This window comes from Pecten maximus, chromosome 5, assembly GCF_902652985.1.
Source record: "Pecten maximus chromosome 5, xPecMax1.1, whole genome shotgun sequence".
Classification (NCBI taxonomy): domain Eukaryota; kingdom Metazoa; phylum Mollusca; class Bivalvia; order Pectinida; family Pectinidae; genus Pecten; species Pecten maximus.
In genome coordinates, this window is record NC_047019.1 from 13,243,023 (window position 1) to 13,264,714 (window position 21,692).

At 34.2% G+C, this 21,692-nt stretch overlaps 2 protein-coding genes across 4 annotated transcripts in view; one reads left to right on the forward strand and one right to left on the reverse strand.

Annotated features, from left to right (window-relative positions):
* The window catches only part of LOC117327215 (neuropeptides capa receptor-like), a 45,753-nt gene extending 39,935 nt beyond the window's left edge, over positions 1-5,818 (forward strand). For all 3 annotated transcript variants that reach the window (XM_033884082.1, XM_033884080.1, XM_033884083.1), the window contains exons 3-5: positions 2,739-3,278; positions 4,379-4,504; positions 5,089-5,818. In XM_033884082.1, the coding sequence (XP_033739973.1) occupies positions 2,739-3,278; positions 4,379-4,504; positions 5,089-5,414 (992 nt within the window). In that variant the 3' untranslated portion in view covers positions 5,415-5,818. The remainder of the gene's footprint in view (positions 1-2,738; positions 3,279-4,378; positions 4,505-5,088) is intronic.
* Positions 5,819-7,248: 1,430 nt separating this feature from the next.
* LOC117328313 (chorion peroxidase-like) lies at positions 7,249-19,403 on the reverse strand. The gene is made up of 10 exons (XM_033885836.1): positions 19,326-19,403; positions 18,621-18,838; positions 17,509-17,682; positions 16,517-16,559; positions 16,027-16,133; positions 15,000-15,095; positions 14,125-14,259; positions 12,507-13,203; positions 11,089-11,358; positions 7,249-10,219 (listed from the first exon to the last, which is right to left on the reverse strand). Exons 1-10 carry the CDS (start codon positions 19,355-19,357, stop codon positions 10,153-10,155), a joined length of 1,839 nt encoding a protein of 612 aa, XP_033741727.1. The 5' UTR covers positions 19,358-19,403; the 3' UTR covers positions 7,249-10,152.
* Between the last annotated feature and the right edge of the window lie 2,289 nt (positions 19,404-21,692).

The window sequence follows — 21,692 nt, forward strand, 5'->3', positions numbered from 1 at the left end:
CACTGAAAAAAAAAAACAAAAACAAAAACAAAAACAAAACCAAAACAAAAAAACAAAACAAAAACAAAAAAAACAAAAACAAAAAACGAATGAAGAAAAACAAAACCCTACAACTTAGTATTTATTTTCAAATGTAATTTTATGAAAATCATTTTTGTCATTAACTTTCACACTGACTGGCTATTTGTATATTGCCGCCAGGGTTCGTTATGGAAGAAAAATTATTTTCATAAGTTTTTAACCTGTGTCTGATCCTTTTTAAATACTTTTGCAAATACAATATGTTCAGGTCAGAGACTAATGGTGAAAGACTTGACCTTGTCATATGTACCGAGTACAGTATCATAACGACACGTACATAAACGCCCTGGAATGTCAGGACTTTAAATCTACATAATATTCCTATACAAATATCGACTAGACTGAAATAAAAATGCTGATCAGAGGTCAGAACTACGGGTCTTAATGATTTGACCACAACATAACTTCTGTGTGCGGTTCGTTCGATTACCGTTATTTATGATTCTTACTTAATGCATATGATTTGTTTGATTACACCGTATTTTTGAAGGCAGTGTTTGTTACTTAATGCGTGCGGTGCGTTCGATTACACCGTTATTAATTATTCTTATTTAATGCATATGATTCGTTTGATTACACCGTATTTTTGAAGGCAGTGTTTGTTACTTAATGCGTGCGGTGCGTTCGATTACACCTAATTAATGATTCTTACTTAATGCATATGATTCGTTTGATTACACCGTATTTTTGAAGGCAGTGTTTGTTACTTAATGCGTACGGTTCGTTCGATTACACCGTAACGAACAGATTATACATGATGTATGTTGTTAAAAGGACTTTGAACGTCACAGTCTGTAATCTCTGGACACATTTTATAACAGTGGTTTATGTCTTTATCAAAACGTCGAGATTACATTTTGAATCTAATAACAGCAATAAAGGTGTCCTGTATATGGATCGCATATGATATTATCTATGCATGAGTCATAATAAGGAAACTACGATCACACTACCAAAATTTAGTGAGGATACTTCAATCCCAAGTTAACAGCCGAACAAAAAAACTCGTGTTGGACCACTGCGAGAACACTATATGCCGAAACGTGAAATCTCTGTCGAATCACTCGTGCTTTGCATGTTTCACATTAGATAATGGAACATGTGTTACCAGAAACACGAAAAACCCATACTCGTGTAGATATATATCATAAGATCCCCATACTAAATTATTTTGATATCGTTTGATGTTATTGGAGTTACTCATACCCTGATATCGATCCAACATGAATGTGTACTTTTAAGTTCACGTTAAATTTGAAAAGAAAAGAAAAAAAAAGAACCAATGTTGATTTCACTTTGATGAGGAAATAAAAACACATTTAATGTGCACACGAGGCATTGGTTCAATACGATGTCCATTTCTGGCACAACTCAGAAGTTTTAAAATGTTAACTGTCACGCCAAGGTGGCGATCTAAATTTGAAAGCACATAAAATAGTTCATTTTCAGTCGTTTTTGACGTACAAATTTGACTTTTTAAGGCTGTTTTTATTTCTAAAAGCATTCCTTTATGCCCAAGTCTTCTCTTATAAATGTATTTGATATCACCTATTACATTTTATTTTATACAACAGCTTGAAATAATGACAACGAAAGTACTTAAAACGTTCAAATTTGATAGCTATTGTCTAAAAGTCAAAGGTTTTGTAACAGACAGGCTGGAATTTAGTGGGGGTTATTTATAGAAAAAATAGCCCCTGTTCGTCTTCAACTAGAACAATACAGAGTTTAAAATACACCATCAATTCTTATAAGAAATTGCCTCATTTTCACTTATTATATTATACATTGAAGGTCACGTTATAAGCAATCATTAACGACCTTACAGTGAGTTAATTAATAAGCTCTATAAACACACTGTTGAGGAGGCGTGTTCCTGTAGAGAAGACATGGGATGATCAATACTGTCAAAAATTACCAAAAACGTTAAGGATGAAACAAGTCGTGATGTCATTAGTCGTACATGTTCATGTTGAAATTAAAGATAAACAGGTGGTCACAAACAGAATTAAATCTAATTGTCTGACTATTCCAAGGAAAAATAAACAATACAGGTAATTTAACTGTGATACTTACATTATGACTCTGCCTTAGAATTGCTTAGATGTAAACATTGTTGAGTGATAGCACACGGTGTAACGATACTCTATTATTTCTTAACCTAACATATGATCAGTGTTGAAATAAAGATCAGCTGATGACATAAATAAGGAGTGAAGAGTATATGTATTAGAAAAAAATATCAAAAAAGCAAAAGCAAACAAAACAACAACAAAACAAAAAACAAAAACAAAAAAACCTCACCACATTCCAAATATAGATATTTATTCTACAAAATAATTTTGTTTGCGTCTTTTTTATCAAAACCAGCCGTTGCCAACTTTTGGCTTAGTTTATGGAATGGGTGTCAGTACATATCTCCATTTCATACATATTATTACACATTTCGGTTGAAGAAAGTTTCATGATTGGTACCGTATGGTACGTATGGTGAAGGGAACACTAAACTAGATCCACGCCCTTTGTCTGCTGATTCCTGTAGTGTTTCAGAGTCCTAAGACGCCCAGTTCCGATTATGTTCAAATGTGTTGACGTCTTCTATTTTATGATGGTGAGTTACAGTTAACATAAATATACCATTTATTTTTATTTTTCAGGACTGCCACAAGAGGCATATACAATATGGGAGGCATATCCGTGGAGATTTGGAAAGGAGTTCTGCATATTCAAAGCGATGCTGTCGGAAGTGACGTCATATGCCTCTGTTCTGACAATCACAGCATTCACAGTGGAACGATACGTCGCCATTTGCCATCCATTAAAATCCCATAAAATGACCGACCTGGGACTGACCATTAAGATCATTATTGGTATCTGGATATTTTCCTTACTTTGTGCTATTCCATATCCGATCCACACAAGAATATTTTACTATGTGAACTATCCTGGTACGAACACGCCGATTCCCGATTCGTTATCGTGCAATATTCCTCCGCAATGGCAGGCGCGGATGGGGATAGTGTTTCAAGTGTCTTCTTTCCTTTTCTTCATCATCCCGATGACACTCATCACCGTCCTTTACATTATGATCGCCGTCACACTACGTCGAACTACTCTGAACAGGGCAGGATCGGAGGATTCAACTCGGGGCAACGGGACATCATCACATTCCATAAAAGTAGTTCTCAGGATGTTAGGTATGAGTTGCCTCTCTTATGAACAAAAGTTATCAGTGTTTTATTCTTACAAGACCTTAAAAATAAAGAATTGTGTCATTTTTCGTCATCGCTTAATATTTTCCCTGTGTTGATAAAACTTACTATCGGCCTGATCAAATGGCTAAAAGGACTTTATAATTAAAGAATCGTCTTATTTTTCGTCATCGGTTAATATTTTCCCTGTGTTGATAAAACTTATTATCGGCCTCATCAAAGGGCTGTAATTGTATATTAATACATTTGAAAAAGGGTGCCGGAATGATGAAGTATCGTCTCAATTTTCATTGGTGTACACTTGTTAACACTTGTTATCTAAACAATACTTTCCTTCCAGGATATTGTTCTGAATTTAATTCTGATTTATCAAACGTTGAGTTGTTATATGATCGGATAAAATATTTGATTATTGGTATGGTAATCTTACACTTCATGGCAAATTACGGTTTATAAAGTACTCCAACCACAGCCACCGTGCCTATTGTCTCAATAAAGTCATCAATTAAACGGCACGTGTATTGCTTATTGTCCACTGTCGGTTAACTTCTTCCCTCGATTTGATTGGTTAATATCATTCACTATGGAACGTGACGTGGTGGTTTGGGATTGATACCGTTTCACTCCGCCATCTAAAAGTAGTTCTGTTAATCTGATTCTATGGATAAAATTCTATAATAATTGTGAACTATGATCCACGACTCCTCACTAGTGTAGATCATGCTAACCTATCGCTAGCGTTAGTTACACGTGACTTTCAAATGTCAAGCCCCTATCGTACAGATTTGGTTCTGAAATGCCAAAGAAAATATACAGGCAAAGATTAACTGTACTGATGATGACATCGTAAAAGTAATTTTTTTTTTTTTTTTTTTTTTTTTAACAAAATTTCTGCCATACCACCAGAACAGGTTGTGTACATTTCACGGCTTTTTTATATGTGTATTCATTATTTTATCACATAACATGTTCGACAACGTCATTGCCCTTATTCCTAATTTGACCGTCATTTTGGTGCCAGTTGATGGCATGTTTTCCAGTATATCGCTACATTATTTACAAGATATTTTTTTATGAATTGACAGTTGCTGTCGTTGTGGCCTTCTTTGCCTGTTGGGCGCCCTACCATGCCCAGCGGCTTATGACACTGTATAACACGAACTGGACACAGCTCTTACTCGAGGTCCAGAGTCATCTCTTCTTCATATCAGGTAAAAACTTATATACCAGGTAAATACCTATTAAACAAATAAACAGGTGCCATGATAACGCTATTGTGAATTACATGTTTATTTGCATGCATCATATTACAATTGAAATGAAATATTCATCGCTATTGAAATTCGTACAAACGTAGGTTCATGGAGAAGATGAACGACTTTTATTTACACCCATTAATTCAAGTGTACAAATCATTTTTTTCTATATATTATGAAATCAACATTTCATGTTTATCGCTGTCAACCTCGGATGTAGGAAATATGTTCATTAGGTATATTAACACCTTGAATTAAGTATTATTCATTATTTAAATATGCATTGTCCAGACTAAAGTCATCTAAATGTTTGCCTCCTACGATGATCTCACGTTATACGAAGTGGAATGATAAGAATAAAAATGACTCTGATCCGATTTCCTTAATATCCCAATAAATGCATTTTCTTTTGGTAGAGTTCATATAGGGACTTGTTACAGGAAGGATGATGAACAGGGGTGGTCATTGTTTTATCTTATCGTCAAACACATTCAGATGAGAATATTTATACAGAATATTTCTATATTATTTTATTCCAGGTATTCTGTATTTCGTTGGGTCGACTGTGAATCCTATATTGTACAATGTGATGTCTAAACGGTACAGACAAGCTTTCAAGGAAACAATTTGTTGCTGCATTTGGAAAAAGTCTCTTAGTAATCAAAGAACATTTATGAGTTACACCGGGATACTACAAAGGACCTGTAGCATCTCACTTCCGGAAAACGTCACCGGATTGGAGAGGATCCGGCTACGAAGACTCCATAGTAGAAAATGGTCGTTCGCGTATAAGAAGCATGGCTCCACCTCCTTACGACGAACAAGTAAAGTTGCTACAGGATCAGACACTGGAACCTGTAAGTAATGGACACATTTCCGATCTCTCTAAAAACGGTAACAAAGTGACGGAACATTGTCCAACATGTTCAGGTAACATGTGTTCGGTGAAAAGAAACCAAAACTCTATGGTGAGAGCAGGAACGCCTGGACATCAGACTGAACTATTAGATATGAAAAGGCCAAAGTTGTACCCGACAGCCAAGCTAAAAAAAGTCCAGAAAATGGGTACGTGTGTATAGCTATTAGGAGAAACGTCCATCTGAATAGTGCTATAGTATGTGTATGTGTTCTATAGAAAGTGTTTACCTGTTTTCAAATCCTTTGGATAAACGATGTGTGATCTTCAATACCGTCGACGTTAAGATGATGTACTCACAATATATTGTAGAATGTTGAACATTCAACAAAATAAAATGTTAACTTACACAAGCATTGGTATGTGTTATGATACAGGACTTATATTTTACTATACAATCTAATGATTGTCCATTATAAACCTTTTTCATGTTGGAGAATTTGTTTCATTACCGAGCAACTCATCACTGCATTGGCATCACGCGCAGCACCCCAATGAATGGATGTACGTATATCGAATATCATAAGCAAGGAATTCAAATCAGTGCCAAAGAGATCTAAGCATTATAAAAGAGTTCTAGACCAACTGCAATGAAAAAAACAACAGAAATTAGAATTACAAAAATGAGCAACCACTGCGAACAAAAAATGTTGGGAAATGTTCCAAACGAAACGTTGAGGAGTGCACAAGCACTTGATTGACATCACGTAAGAGCGAAAATAAAGTTTCGAGACACTGCAACAGAATACCGAAGCATTAACAAGGTTCCTTTTAAAAGCAGCACAGACTTCCGGAGGCTAAAAGATTACCTAATCATTACACAATAGTTTCAAAATATTATCAAACAGTTCCGAAATATCACCAACTAGTTCTGATGATTCCCCCATAATCATCCAGTTCCAAAATTTTACCAATAAGTTGCAAATAGTACCAAACAGTTTCTAAATATTAACAACCATTTCCCATGAATTACAAAATCTCTCCCAAATATCACAACCAAATACTACCAAATAGTTCCCATAAATTACAAAATCTCTCCCAAATATCACAACCAAATACTACTAAATAGTTCCCATATATTACCAAACAGTTACCAAATACTACCAACCAGTTTCTTACATTACCAAATAGTTCCCATATATTACCAAACAGTTACCAAATACTACCAATCAGTTTCTAACATTACCAAACATTTCCCAAATATTACCAAACAATGTCAAAATATTACAAAACAATTCCAAAGATATATTGAACAGTTTCAAATCAATGAAAACATACATGTAACAAATATCTCTCAAGAGTTTTTATTCAGAGTCGTTGATATTACCAAGGGTGGCAAAACATTAAAAAGAAATTTTCAGCATCATGTAAGAGTTCAAAAGCATTAAAACAATGTCCCAAAATGATACACAGCCACTGAAGAAGATAAGCAATTGAATGCGCCATACTCAGAACGACAAAGCGCAAAGCGACAGTGCGCCAAGCGACAGTGCGCCAAACGAAGAGCTACAATACGTCAAATAGAGTGGTTACATCATGCAAGTAGTTTTACTCCTCATACAGTTACTGATTTTAAAAAAAAACTCATTTCAAAAATATTGACGTGATTTTAGAAATATATTGATATGAATAAAGCAAGTTCTGAAGAAAGAGATGATCAAAGCAAAGCGACATGTTTCAAGAGAGATTACTCGTACTAGTGTTGCGTTTCTGCTAACCGTTTATTTCTTCTGACACCACATCGTTACGTTAATCGATGAAATTCAAAACAAAACATACACAGGTATATAAAATTCCTTCAGTTTTATTAAGATATGACTTTCATTCAAAGTACTTGCCAATCAAGATATATCAAATTCCAATCCAATATATACTCCAGGAGTAGAACATATAAATTCACAAATAATTCACAAAGTAAATAAGAAATGACTAAAGTCAGATCAATTCCAGCAGTATCCAATACAATTCACTCCAATTCTTTTTAGAAGTAACCAACTTGAAGAAAATAACTGCACAATACAAGTTTCTTGCTATTCCTTATGACTTAACTAAACTACAACTCAAAACCATAAACTAAACTACTCTACACATTTCTATATTCTCTATCTAAACTAAGATAATAAAACCCAAAGTCTCTCTGTTAATAAGATAACTCCAAACACTAACCCTAAACACTCTCTAAAACTAACTCCATATTCCAAAGACTCACTCTGAAAACTCTTCGAACAACTCGATCTCAACAAGCAGTCCCTATTCTAAGTTAATGCGCCTTTATATATGGCCAGCAAACTATTCTTGACCAGTGACATCACTTACTAAACCCAACTACCTACACTATAGATGCTAAATTTAACCACTGACACAGTCTAATCATAGAATGACATCATGGTCAAGTTCTATATATAAATCATCTAGGAACCAACTATAAACAGATCATAACCTCATACCTATTTATACCGCAGCCTTTTAAGGAAGCCCATCCAATGACCACATACCTATGTATACCAAAGCTTGGGAAGCTATTTTAAGGCAGTCTACCCATTGACCACATACCTATTTATACCAGAGTTGAGAATCTATTTCAATGCAGCCCCCTGGATGATCGCATACCTATTTATAAACCAGTCTCCCAGACTGACCAGACTGACCAGGCGGCTATGCATATACCAGTTCTGGAGACTGACCACATGTCTATTTATAAACCACCCATATGGACCTAACCCAGCCTCTGATAACATATATACACCAGCCTCTGAGAATGACCACCAAGATACAATATATCATCCCCAGAAGGGACTGACAACTATTCACATCTAACATACTTAAGACCTAATAATTACACCATGACTCTAAACAACCTCCACTGGTTTTAACTCTATCAATTACTACTTAAAACCTTATCTCTGATCTCGACAGTCGTCAAGGCCGATTAGAGGCCACTTCCATATTACCACTTAACTGACCATCTACAATTAACCTCTTACTTTTTACTCACCTTAAAAATAGGAAACAGAAAAATCCAAATAAATGAAAATAAGAACCTCACACTAGTATAAAACCTGTGACTCACAGGAATATAGTAGAGCAGCAACGATATAAACATATATATGTATCGAATGTTATCTATATGGATCATGGCAGAACCTTTGCATTCTATTGAATTTTTATGTCACGTTGCTCAATCATGTGTCTATTAACTATTATGACAAATGCCTTGTTAAACGTGACTCGTGGACTGAACGATGGTGATGAACATTAGGCTTTATCGAAATCACTATTTTGTATTGTTAGACATTAATCTAACACAAGCAATTAACAATAAAGCAGAATGAGTCCATTTCCCCGTCTAACTACAGGTCATATACTTTCATTAAAAAGAGGTGAGATAACATTGATTTAACATGACAATCTAGCATCATTAAATTGTCCATTTGTCCAACTAAATTTCCTTGAATCTCACTTTTTGAAGAATTACTATTCAAGACATCTGCCATCATACTCAGACTTAACTGTCGATCTGATTCTAAAATTAGTTGTTTTTCTTTCCCCATGCACCAACTGCTGCATAATTACATATTTTCTTGATCCTTCAAATCATAAATGCGCCAATAAGCTAAGAATTAATGATACGCGTGAATATGAGTACATTAAAATATGCACGTTCATAGTAAGCTAATTAAAGGGAAACACTAATTTGAGTCGAGCAATAGGGAAACAACTCTTTGATTCAGGTTAGCATCACGTTTTGTAAATTCCATTATTCTCTCTTTCAACTGCTAACAAATATACCCTGTATACCGTAAGTATACTAAATTACTAGTCCTTAAACATCATTTATGTACATGCATGTAGCCGCTGTGATATCAATTATCATCCGTGCAGTATATAATAATCTAAACAGGTGAATCAGACAGCACGCAGCATAAAATCAACAGTGAGAATTTTCGCTTGAATTATTTTTCCTAGAAAACAATTACGACTAGAAATTAACAATATTTTCCTCCTTTCATTTCCATTGACTTAATAAGCTTTTTGATTCATTGATCTTCTCAATTTTTGCTTCTGGCATCACTAACGCAACCTCGGCACCCGGTAGAATTGCAGTTATGTTTATTTAGCATTTGGCCTCTATACTGCAACTTCTACGTATACGATATCACGATTAAAATTCAACGCTTATTTGATTTGTTCCACAGGAAGCTGAGATGAATTTTGGTATTAATTTTGTTTGAATCTGATGAAGGTTTTTATCATCATGGAACAATAGTTTTTCATTTAAAGACACACTCGTGTAATTTTTTTTCTATTAACCCTTCAACCATATACTTCGTATTCTACGATACATAAAATAATGTCATCATGTGTGTATTTAAATAGTTATGAAAGTATATCACTGCGATGCCAGAAACAAAAACCCGCTTTGTGGCGGATATTTAGCCTTGGTATATTGGGAAACCATAGATTATATTGAACAAATGATCTGAATGAAAATGCTTATAACTCGCAGCCTTTGAATACACTTATTTCTGGTTAAGTCGACCATACGTCATCAGATCCGACAATTTACATTTTTTGAGAAGTCAAGAACAAGGTTGATTAGACGAATTCGGAGTAGGATTATACATTATATTGTTCTTGTTACACTGGGATCGACCTGGAGTAAATGATAACTCTGTGACCAGGAGCTTCACTGACCGTCGACGAGTGTACCAAAAGACAGGCTCGGCAAGGAACTACACTTTATTGGCCGGTTACTGAAAAGGATAAGTAAATAAAATTAATAAATTACAATATGATGAGAAACAGCAGCGACATACCTCTTAGTAATATCAGGCATGAATTGTCGGTTAAAAACGTAATACTTTATCAGGACGATAAGGAAATATGAATAGATGATAATATACCGAATAATAAAGTTCCATGGGATAGGTCTTAAATTCAACATTTTGAAAATAAAACTTGTAAACTATAATATGTACCAATAAAGCTGGTTAAAGCTATGTTTTAGATGGAATTTTTTTACAAATAATCAAACGTGTCTGTATATTGTCAGATTCTTCGTTTAAATTAAATACATTGTAGGTAATATTATTTTAAACATCATTATTTTTTATAAATCATTTCATTGTTAAGTCCTAGATACAATAACATATTTATATAATGCAGTGGATATTTACATTGATCGGCATTCTATAATGATTTACTTTAAACATTTAATTGAAGTCGATTTGGACTATTAAGAAAATAGGTATTTTATGTGATATCTGTTAAACGTAACAGAAACTTTTGACTCTCAGTGAAAAAAACCCCAACTTTTTATCATATTTCATGTCGAATTATATGTTATCATGTTGAAGAACAAATAATGCAGGTAAACAATGTGACTTCAAATCAATGACAAAATCAAAGCAAATTATTCATATGTGTAAGAAGATTAAAACAGTGTAAAACAGTCAGTTTTGACAGTTTTCAGTCGGTACTTTGAGTGCCTTAAATAATGACCTGACCTTGACAAACGCAAAATTACCGGTATATGGAGATCTAATCGTTTTCTGAAATATCTTATGCTTATACTATGAGAGAGACCTACATTGTATAAAGACATTTTTCTTTAGATTCTTACCTTGCGGATTGTTTCCGGAAAACATTCCTCGGGATGGATGTAACGCCCGTTGTTTCACACAAGATGTTTGCCATTGTTGTCTTCTTTATCTCGTTTAACAGACGAAGTGGGAATTTTACGTTTGTTTTACTTTCATAAAAGAATCGATCACCTTGTTTCAGGGCCTGGAACTGCATTCCAATAAGACAGGCAAAAGTTCTTCCAATGTTTCCTCCTGGGGTGTTTTTCTCGGATACACCCCCCGTGAACAAGTCGATGTCAAACACTGAACTGAAACAAGGATATTACAAATATCAATATCGACATGCATATACATTAGATATTATTTCAATCGGGATATTACTAAGTAGAACTTGTCTCATGTAATATACTTTCATCATTAAATGTCATAATATATTTTTTATCTTGCTGAAGTTCCAATATTCTTGTTTATCAATGATTTAAGGGTCGTTATTTTTCATTATCATGAACTACTAATATAAAGTTTCCCTTTAACTAGCAAAACTTTTGAAAGAAACTTTTTGTTATGATATATTTTCAAACCTAAACGTATATAATGACTGTGTATATAGAGAATGCATGGTAAGTGTCTTTGAATATAAGCTGTACTTTGGCGAGCCACATTTCTCTTTCTGTTCTGAGCCTTACAGCTTATAATTAAAGACACTGTCCATGTATTCTATTTATACTGGAAGAGTCATCAAAAAAAGGCATTTTTAAGTAAAGCGGTATCAAATAATGTTTCAAATACATTCGCCTTTTAAACGTTGTATAATGTGCAAATTAAGTACTATAGACAAATTCCATTTATAATAAAATATGTAACTCGCCGAGCAATATTGTCATTTAGCAAAGAAGATGAGGCATTGGTTTGATTTATTTTAAACCCTGTTATTACATCATATGACGTCACGTTATCGTACTCGGAAAAAAGTCTATGGCCTTTGTAGTCTCCCGTCGCTCTTGAGTAGAGTGGAAAAGCAGTGGGATAACATTTATAAGTAAGCTGCTCTAGTTTTATGATAATTAGAATATTACGTGCGTGATGATGTGATGTAGAATTTACTGAATTATTATTTATTGATTTTATATATAAATGAAAAGAATAAGATATATGAAAGCTTGTGCTAGTTCCTCGATGTATGGTCTGATCAATGCTCATTCACGACGACTAGTAATATAAAAATACTACCGGTTATGGTCAGTATGATAGAAACGTGTGATTCATGCATTCATGAACATACCTCTATTTACATAATATCAAGATTCAAGATTCTTTATTTCTTTCTAGGCACAGGTATCGACAGGTTTTAGCATCGCCTAACCTAACCTTTTCGTTGATGTTGAGTTTCGTTCAATATAGAAAACTTTGGGTTGTGTTATGACAAAACATTTGAAGCATTTGCAACGGAACTTACTCATACACTTTCTTGAGAAGTGTCCTCATTTTACGTGAATGGTAATTCAACCTGTCGAAATCTGGCGCGAATCCTAAACCACACACAGTTCTCCAAATGTTATAGTCAAACAATCCGTGGTCACGCCCTCTCTGAATATTTATTGCTGCCAGATCCAGACCATTTTTGGGTGCCGTCTGAAACAAATGTCTGGTTACCTCTTGCGTGACGTAGTTATCTACCTTAATAGCTGGTGAAGAATACATTCCTGTCATGATTGAGTTCACACCTCCATTGTAGGCGAGTTCGGGCTTGAGGAAGGTTGTGTGTAACCTATGATGGAGGACCTTACCAGACGACTTCTTTTCAGTGATATCATTCCCTATCAAACTGTGTCCAAACCTAAATGCTGCAGCCGAGAATGCATTTCTTAGCATTGGCTTTACGTCTCTGTTGTAACCAGTATAATACTGACCAGCTGGTTTAGGCTTTAGATCAAATTCGTTCATAACATCATCCCCCAAAATTTCTTGGAGCCATTCGTTGTACGTGATATGCTGAAGCTGGGCACTGACGATTTTTCTTGTTTCCTGGAAGACGGTTTCGTCACTCATATCCCGATTGCAGCTCTTGATTTCTCTAGCGACGTTGTTGTGATGTCTCATCCATGCAGTATGAAGAGAAATCAAAGCAGGCTGCTGGTTCACTCGAACATCGCCTTGTAATTAAAAACAAGTTTTTTCAACATTTTAGAATTAAATTTATATAAAAGGATGGTTTGCATATAGCCTATATCTACATAAAACGCCATTCATTTACCACAACAGACCAACATTTTGTCACGTTGCTATAGGCCTTTGTGACTAAATCTAGACTCAAATTATGAAAATTATGAATTAAGTCACAAAACTTTTGTGTGTAAAAAGGTCTTGCAGACGGCATATCTATGATTAAGCCACCAATGTTTGACTGTAGAGCTCTAATCCTTCTTCCTCGAAGCAGTTATTAATCTTCATATTCATACTTGACTCAAACTATGTGTTGTCCAGTCCTAAACGAATAAAGGCTATCAAACAATATAAACGAGTTATAAATGATAATAGAACACCAAACAGTCTCGTCAAATCTAGATGGAACACGAACTGTAAGGTTTGTATAACACTAAAGTCATTAGTGATAAATTATCAAAAACAAAAACAAAAAACAAAACCGAACAAACAAAAACGAACAAACAAAAACTAACAAACAAACAAAAAGATAAAAAAAAAAATTAACAAAAAAATTAATAATAATAATTGGTGGCCCTGTCCAGAAAAATACTCTCAAGGTGCATTTAAAAATTCCTAATAATGGTTTGTTAACACTGTTGTCATCATAATTAAAGATGTATTGATGACAGTATACCGTAAACTCATGAATATAGTTCCAATAATAACGTATCAATTTGTGAGGAAATAACAAAACAAAAAACAAAACAAAAAACAGAAAATCGAAATTGGATTTATCTCCCTTTATTAAATACTGCAGATTAAAATCAGTGCAAATGGTAGAAATTGAAAGATTTATAAAAAATGCATGAGTTTGAAGACTCTTTTTTATATAAATGATCAGAAAAAATCCCACTAATATGCTCGTTAATTAAATGACCGACGATACAGCAATGGATTCTCACCTGCCCGGAAACACTTATCTCTGGAAGCCGGGGCACAGATAGCATCTCGATCTAACGGGAGGAGATCGTTGTCACCCTGCGATTTCAGGAAGGCTGGAAGATCTGATGGTACATTGTAATATCAAACAATAACAAGCTTGCTCATAAAATAGCTGTTTTCGTTTGGGGCGATCGACTGGCAAATTTAAGAATACACTGTACTTCCAAGCTGATAGAATTGTCATTTTATATGCTTTATGAAACCATTGCAGAGTCTTTATTATTATCACATCCAAAACGTTTATGAATAATGATTGTTTTCAGAAATCTAAACAATACATTTTAATTTGCGAATCCAATTAGTCCTTATCGGTATACATAACACTAGCTGCTTAGTCAGCCATGACGCAAAAGACATGCAATAAAGCGTATCTGTAACTTCCATTCCATTCCAACTTTCAACATACCTGTATCGTAACAATCTAAGATATATTGAATGAATAGGAAAGCATATTCGGAACTTATATTAGTTTTCTGCTAACAAGGACTCAACTGAACCATATAAATGCTCACATATTAATTGTAAAATAATATCACCAAATATAGATAAGATGAATGTTAAAATCATTAATGTATCAAGATTTTTAAAATTATTGAACATAGTTAATGAGATACTCGTATACCTTTGCAATCTTAATGTGGTTGGACCAAACAGCCCAAACGTAATGCTGCACATCAAGAATAGGTAATGAGCATTTTGATAATACAAATAAAAAAGGATTCATTTATATATTGAAGTCTTAATGGGAATTAAGAGAACTCAATTGTTGTTACAAGAACAACAAAAAGTGTTGAATACACACCTTCGTTACGGACCAGATCCAGTGTTTCCTGGTCAGAGCCGTATATGGCAGATCCGTCCAGAAAGTGAGTGTTCTGGTTAAGTTGTTGGCGGACACCTGCTCATAACAGTAAACATCGTTATATGTAAAACATTCATATTAAATCGAACATATTTATACATTTAGTTAAGAACAAATGAATTAAAAGATACTGAATCATCTTATTTTCAAATTCTAGCTCTTGGCGAAAGGCGTATTCTGACTGTGCTGCGTTTTTAATTTTGAGTATGAACATGGTTAACATTTAAAACCATCACGTGACCAGAAAACTTAAACAATGTGATATATAGACTATTCATTTATTCCTATTATACACAACCTGTTTTCTGATTAATTACAATAGGTCTGCGGCGAATTAATTATCAAGCAAAGGGATCATTGACACAAACATAACAATATTGTTCGTCTATGTAAAATCTGTATGTGACCGTTTGATATTTACTTGTGTTTTGATAAAAGGGCAGATTGCCTCGAAAATTCGACAATTCACTTTTCTGCACTGTCGTTATTATGCGATGATACATATATACATCACGTTCTTTTATCATGAATATAGGTCAAGTCAACAGGGGTCAAAAATTGAAATCTGATATGAATCTAATGAACATGTTTTTCGAATATGTTGTCATGGATAAGACACTTGCGCCTATCAATCATGCTTTTAATGAATTTTTCAGAGTAACACTGTGGCCTAAGGTCACTTGCGTTGCCCAATAACTTGGTCAAATTTAATTGCTAGTACATGTACCACAAATGACTTAATCATGTAAAAAGTTAATTTGATTAGTATAATTTACTGCAGAGCACAAAAATTCTACAAATATGAATAATGCAAAAATATCCCTATATATGCATTGTGGAATGGATGTTTGTGTATTCAAATGAATTGGAAATTGACCCAATCTGGCATTTGCAGTGGTTACATATATAACAGGTGAATTTTACAAGTTAATTTACCACTTTTTTTTAAAATGTGTTGATCACGTACCTAGACGACAGTCGAGAGGTGGTGTCGGAAAGGAACGAACGAAATTCATACAACTTCTGTCGAAGAATTCGTCATTATCGGCTATAGGGATAGGAAAGCAGTTTCTCCTGTAAAAAAACACGTGGGCTGGTTATAAAACAAGTATAAAAACTATATGCTTTGATAAATTATCTTTAACAAGACATAGGTAACAGTAAGTCTTTTTTCACACGTGGATATTATCTTTAAGATTCAAATTTGTGATTGAAGTCTATGCTGAACCGTGAAAAAAAACTTCGGATACCGGTTAAGAATAAACCGAATAACCGTCACAGAAAATTGATAGCGAGTGTTGAAAATATATATGAATTCGTCACCATAATTTTCAGTTCTGATTTTATTAATTTATTATCACTGGTGTTCGTTGGAATAATTTGGCACTTTGAATAGTTGATAAATTGGGTTATTGGGATTAAAGCATACTTTTCTTAGGTATATCTATTGAACTTACCTCCATTTAAAACGACAGCAGTTTAAATTTCTACCATCATGCCCTAAAATAGATAACATTTACTATTACGTAGCAATATAGATGTAAAACAAGAAAAAAAAGCAAAATACAAACAAACCCATAATTCGAATTCAGCATCGAGAAAATAAAGGAAATATATTATCAAGGATTCTTGGGTTCAGGAACGGTAAGCGTCACCATCTTCTGGATGTTATTGAATGCGTTATGTCCCATCCGGTTGAGGGTAAGGGCAATTTCGTCTTCAGGCTAAAATATGCCATTGGTCACTCTCTCGCTTTCTTTATATTTAGAACACATTTCACCAAATTTAGGTTTAATTGAGTGCAACGTAAATTCCACGCAAAAGCATCATATTTTTTAACACGGTGATGTTATAAAGTACAAACGACACAAAAAGAATACATCCATTTAATACGAAATGATAGATAATTTTTTGTACAGAAGCCGAAAAAAGGATACTAAAATGCATCATAAAAACGTGGTTATATGCAGTTTAAAAAATTAAAAAGAAATCAAAGTTCGGCAGCGATAAGGGCACTTTCAGGACTTTGCCTTTTCATTAATTTGTAGCTAGGATTCAATGTCATCAATATCACATGAAGCTAATGTTTAGTGATTCCTGTATTTCGAATTGAAAAAAACATCCAGGTTTCTATTCCTTTTCTGTAGAATTGTCGGGTAATGCAGTTGAATAATTACAATTAATCAATCAGATTTTTTATACGTTTAACGGTTAAATAGATAACGTGGAATTTTGCAGGGAATGCCGGTATATGTTTTTACTCGTTGCTACATTGGATTTTTGTTATAAACCGTCAGTAAAGACAAATTGAGTATCATTGAAGTTTAACCTGAGCTTAGAAAAGAAAGAACGATATAACAGATATTCTGAGCTGAGTTACCTTTCAAATGAATAAGATAACATTTAAACTCATTGATAATGCCCTGTTTGTTCTTGTCTAAATATTCACCTTTGGCAATAGCGTTCCTCACGATATCGTGACTGACAAATTGTCCAAATTCCATTGCAAGGTGACTTAGTTTCCTTGACTTGACGTCCAAATCCGTATGCACCTCCAAACTAACATTGCGAGCGGAGGGAAGTGGTAGACGGAACAGACCCTTGGTCCTAGGTGAATTAACTCCTGTAAATGTCAAAACCGGCTAAATCATATAAAATTTGATAATTTTATTTTAAATACTGTAGTTTTAAGAAAGCAGGAGGGAAATGTTAGAAAACGTTGTCCGTACTGACATTAGAATTGTTGCTACAAAATTTACAATAAAATATATATATATAAAAAAGCATACAAATATAAAATCAGTTTTTTAAAGACGCCGATAATGGATGATTGTATATTATGAAACTATTAACTAGATTTGATAATGTGTAATATTGTAACCAAATCGTGAAAACTATTACAAGAGTATATGGCCTCCGGTACAGGTAATGTCGTGAATCACCGTTATGTCTAGAGTAATGGGTGACCACCAATGACAATACACGTCAAATTACGCCTCAATTATTACATCACAATCGGCTTGACGTCATTAACCTTAATAATCTACTTAGCTGAATAGAGAGAAATAAGCTAGATATTGCGTTAAATTCTAAGATTTCTTGAATGTCGCTGAAAAGTTAAATTACGGATATACCAAAGTGCAGGTTTTCCAACGGAAGGGAGGTAACTCATATATCTTTTGTATACAAGTTCGTTTATGTTGATAAAGAAAATGACAAAAGGCACCTTTGGATTTTCTACGTAGGGTCTGCAATATTGATATAGAAATATATCAGGTTTTCGGGGAATCAACTATTCAGTAATATACCTCATGTATTCGACTCAATATCGTAGCGATAATAATAACCTTCATATTTCAACATGAGTATCACAAGATAAAATATTAAAGTAAAAGAAAGTTCTACACGCATTTTCATTGCATATTGTATAGTTATAACGACTAAAACTGAGGACATTTTGTGGGAAAAGATCACAGGTTCTTTGAGGTTAATGATACTGGAAAGTGCGTTTTTCCAGAAGGGATGTTAAAGACTAACTTTAAAATATACAATATGTATTACCATCGCCGTATGCTGGAGGAAGAAACCGTTCGTATGGTGTGGAGGCCCTGCCCCAGAGGGGGTTCTCCAAGTTGTTGCAGGACCCGTCGATTGTTCGGTACTTTGACCTCGAGTTGCATTGAGGATTGGTGAAAGGACAGCTGCGATTGACTTGGTTTAGAAAGCCATAACCCATTCTATTGAGGAGGTGTTGGACTTCTGAGCCCTGAGCTCTCAAGCTGCAACAGTTGTAAACGTTATTGCACATAAAAGCCATTACAGTTAGACACACTTTACCAAGCGTATATTTCTATGATATACTATATAACATGCAATTTCCCTGGGCAATTTTGGTGTAGGTTCATGTTATCAATATTTGTTTTAATGTTATATTTCGAATAGTTGCAATGTTGTTTGAACATTTTCAAAAGCGTTTTCCCAATTCTTCTGAAGAAATCCATATATACAAAATGTGAAATTCTTATCCGTTTGCCTCCCAACCTCCAACCGACATGAATTGTTGCTATACGTATAAAATAAGGTGGTAATTTTAGTGCATTCCATCTTTGGATTTCAATATTAATTATCTCGTGTGGCTTGTTTCGTTTATGTGCTCATTAGTTTATCATCACACATAAATTCCTATCACGACGAATAATGTAAACGGTAAACAGTTTTTGTTTAGATTACTATGTCTCTCTGAAAGTTTCATCTATTCTTACTTACCTTGTCGTTGACTCTTTCGCCGTCTCTACCATCAGGTCAGCGAAATCGGCAAGTGCTATCGCCTTCGTACTGGTGATGAGATGGGGACCGAATCCCTGAGTGACATTGTCCATAGTATCAAACTCTGTGACAAAAGTGCACAGAATAATACATTTATGTGATAACCATTGTTGACGTCTTCACACAGTTATTGACTGATAGAAGTAGGGACATTATAATAACTGATTATACACAGGACAGAAGGGAAGGGATATACCTGGATAATTCAAAGAAAGGAAAGCCTAGAAGACAGGAAAGATGAGACATTATAAAATCTACTCAATGCACGTAAGTAAAAAATATGGAAGAAATCACTTGATTCTTCAGGGTGCGTCCTATGCGTCTCCTACAATCAACATACGCTTACGAATAACATGGAATAAACTCCGATTATGTAGCGGGAGAAGGGTCAAGTGTGAAATTAGTCGGCTGTTATGACATGTAATAAGACATATCAGAAATAGATTTAAGAGTCCTTACAAAATCCTCATTCAGGCGTTATAGTTCCACTGCCCGTCTACAAATTTATTGTTTTGATTTCAAAAAAAAACAAAAACAAAAAAAAAGACAAAAAAAAAACAACAAAAACAAAAACAAAAACAAACAAAAAATACACAAATTAGAAATAAAATAGATCTACAAATTCTAAAAAGATACTTTCATTATAAAATGAATCGGTTGCATAATATGCTTCAAGGTAGTTTCAACCTCTGTGAAATTTGTTACGTAGCAACGCGTTACATTACCTTCGCGAGTAAATAATTAGTCTTATCGTATACCATCAATCTACACAAAATGCGCGGAATATAACCCGGATGTGTGATATCTTCATTAATGATTTACCTCTGAACTTAATTTCATCATTCTTTTGTGCTGCTATTTTCTTCATTGCTGCGTTCACCGATTCCCTAGTAGTTGAATCAATCAGTGTCTGGTTTATTTCCGCAGGATTGATGTTTGGAAAAGCATGTCGAACGTTTGGTAACATTTTAGCTTGAAAATCTCTGACGGCAAATGGTACCTCCGATGTCTCAGTAAGTAAGTTGTAAGTATTGCGTGTTGATAATGCGACTACTGAAACCACCATCACAGTAGTCGTGAAAAGGTGTAACGCTCTGAAACGTAGAAAAAAAACTTTTAAAAAAATAAATGAATGAAAAAGACAAACGCATGTCAATAAAGGCAAAGGACTGTACACAAGATTTACAAGGGAATACGATCATTATGAATTGACTACGTAAGTAGCATCTCCCGACATGTACTAGGGTAACTAAATACGTCGATTAATCAGAGTATTCGAGGTAACATAGTATGTTGTATATAGAATGTTTACTCTTTAAGTGATTTTCCGTTTGAATTATCAGACTTCGAGATGACAAAGACTGGCTGTATTTGGCAAATATTTGATATGAACTGTATGATAAAGCTGGATGCTCGCGGTCGAAACTGAGGAAATCTTACTGTTGAGCTTGATAAAAACAAAGCACGTCTTATAAATGTATCAATATAACAAGACTGCGTATTAGATCTGTTGTTAAGACAATTGGACACATTTGGAAATAGGTGTCATTATGTATTTTATATTACCGTTTCTTGACTTGACTACATACAATGTATCAACGACGTTACTCTCCAAACAAATACCATATCCATAGTAGACAAATGACCTTAGCTGTTTCTGATACGATGGGAAATTAACTCTCAAAAGTTTTTGATTCAAATTCCATGTAGGAATGAATGGTTTACTGAAATATTACCTAAGGAGATTCCTCTCTCAATATAGACACAATAACTACACATTACTGCCAAATTTCAGATGAAGTAGAATGATTCCTTTCATGAATACTTACCCTGCAGCAAACATATTGCTTGATAGCTGTATACAATACTATACTGATATAGAATCAGTGAATCCTTTTTATACATTGTACTTACATAGATGACATCATCAGACGTGACAATATATAAGTGTTTAGTAGAAAATTGTCATTACATCCGTGTTTGAAAACCTCTTAACAAAGTTAAAAAAATTTAAGGAGTAATGATATCTCCTTAAAAATGAAGACCGACGATTTACGGGAAAATAAACTCTTGAAAATAATTCTTTGTTAGGAGGTTTTCCAACACGGATGTAATGACAAGTTTCTACTAAACACTTATATATTGGCACGTCTGATTATCATTATCTGTGGGAAGGAAACTTGGAATTATTAAGTACATGTTAAACTGATAGATAATTAGAATACCAAATAATTGAGCAAGGTGGGACAATTTCCGTGTTTATGTTCATAACGCCGAAAACACGCAAAACACTATTTTCGTACATCA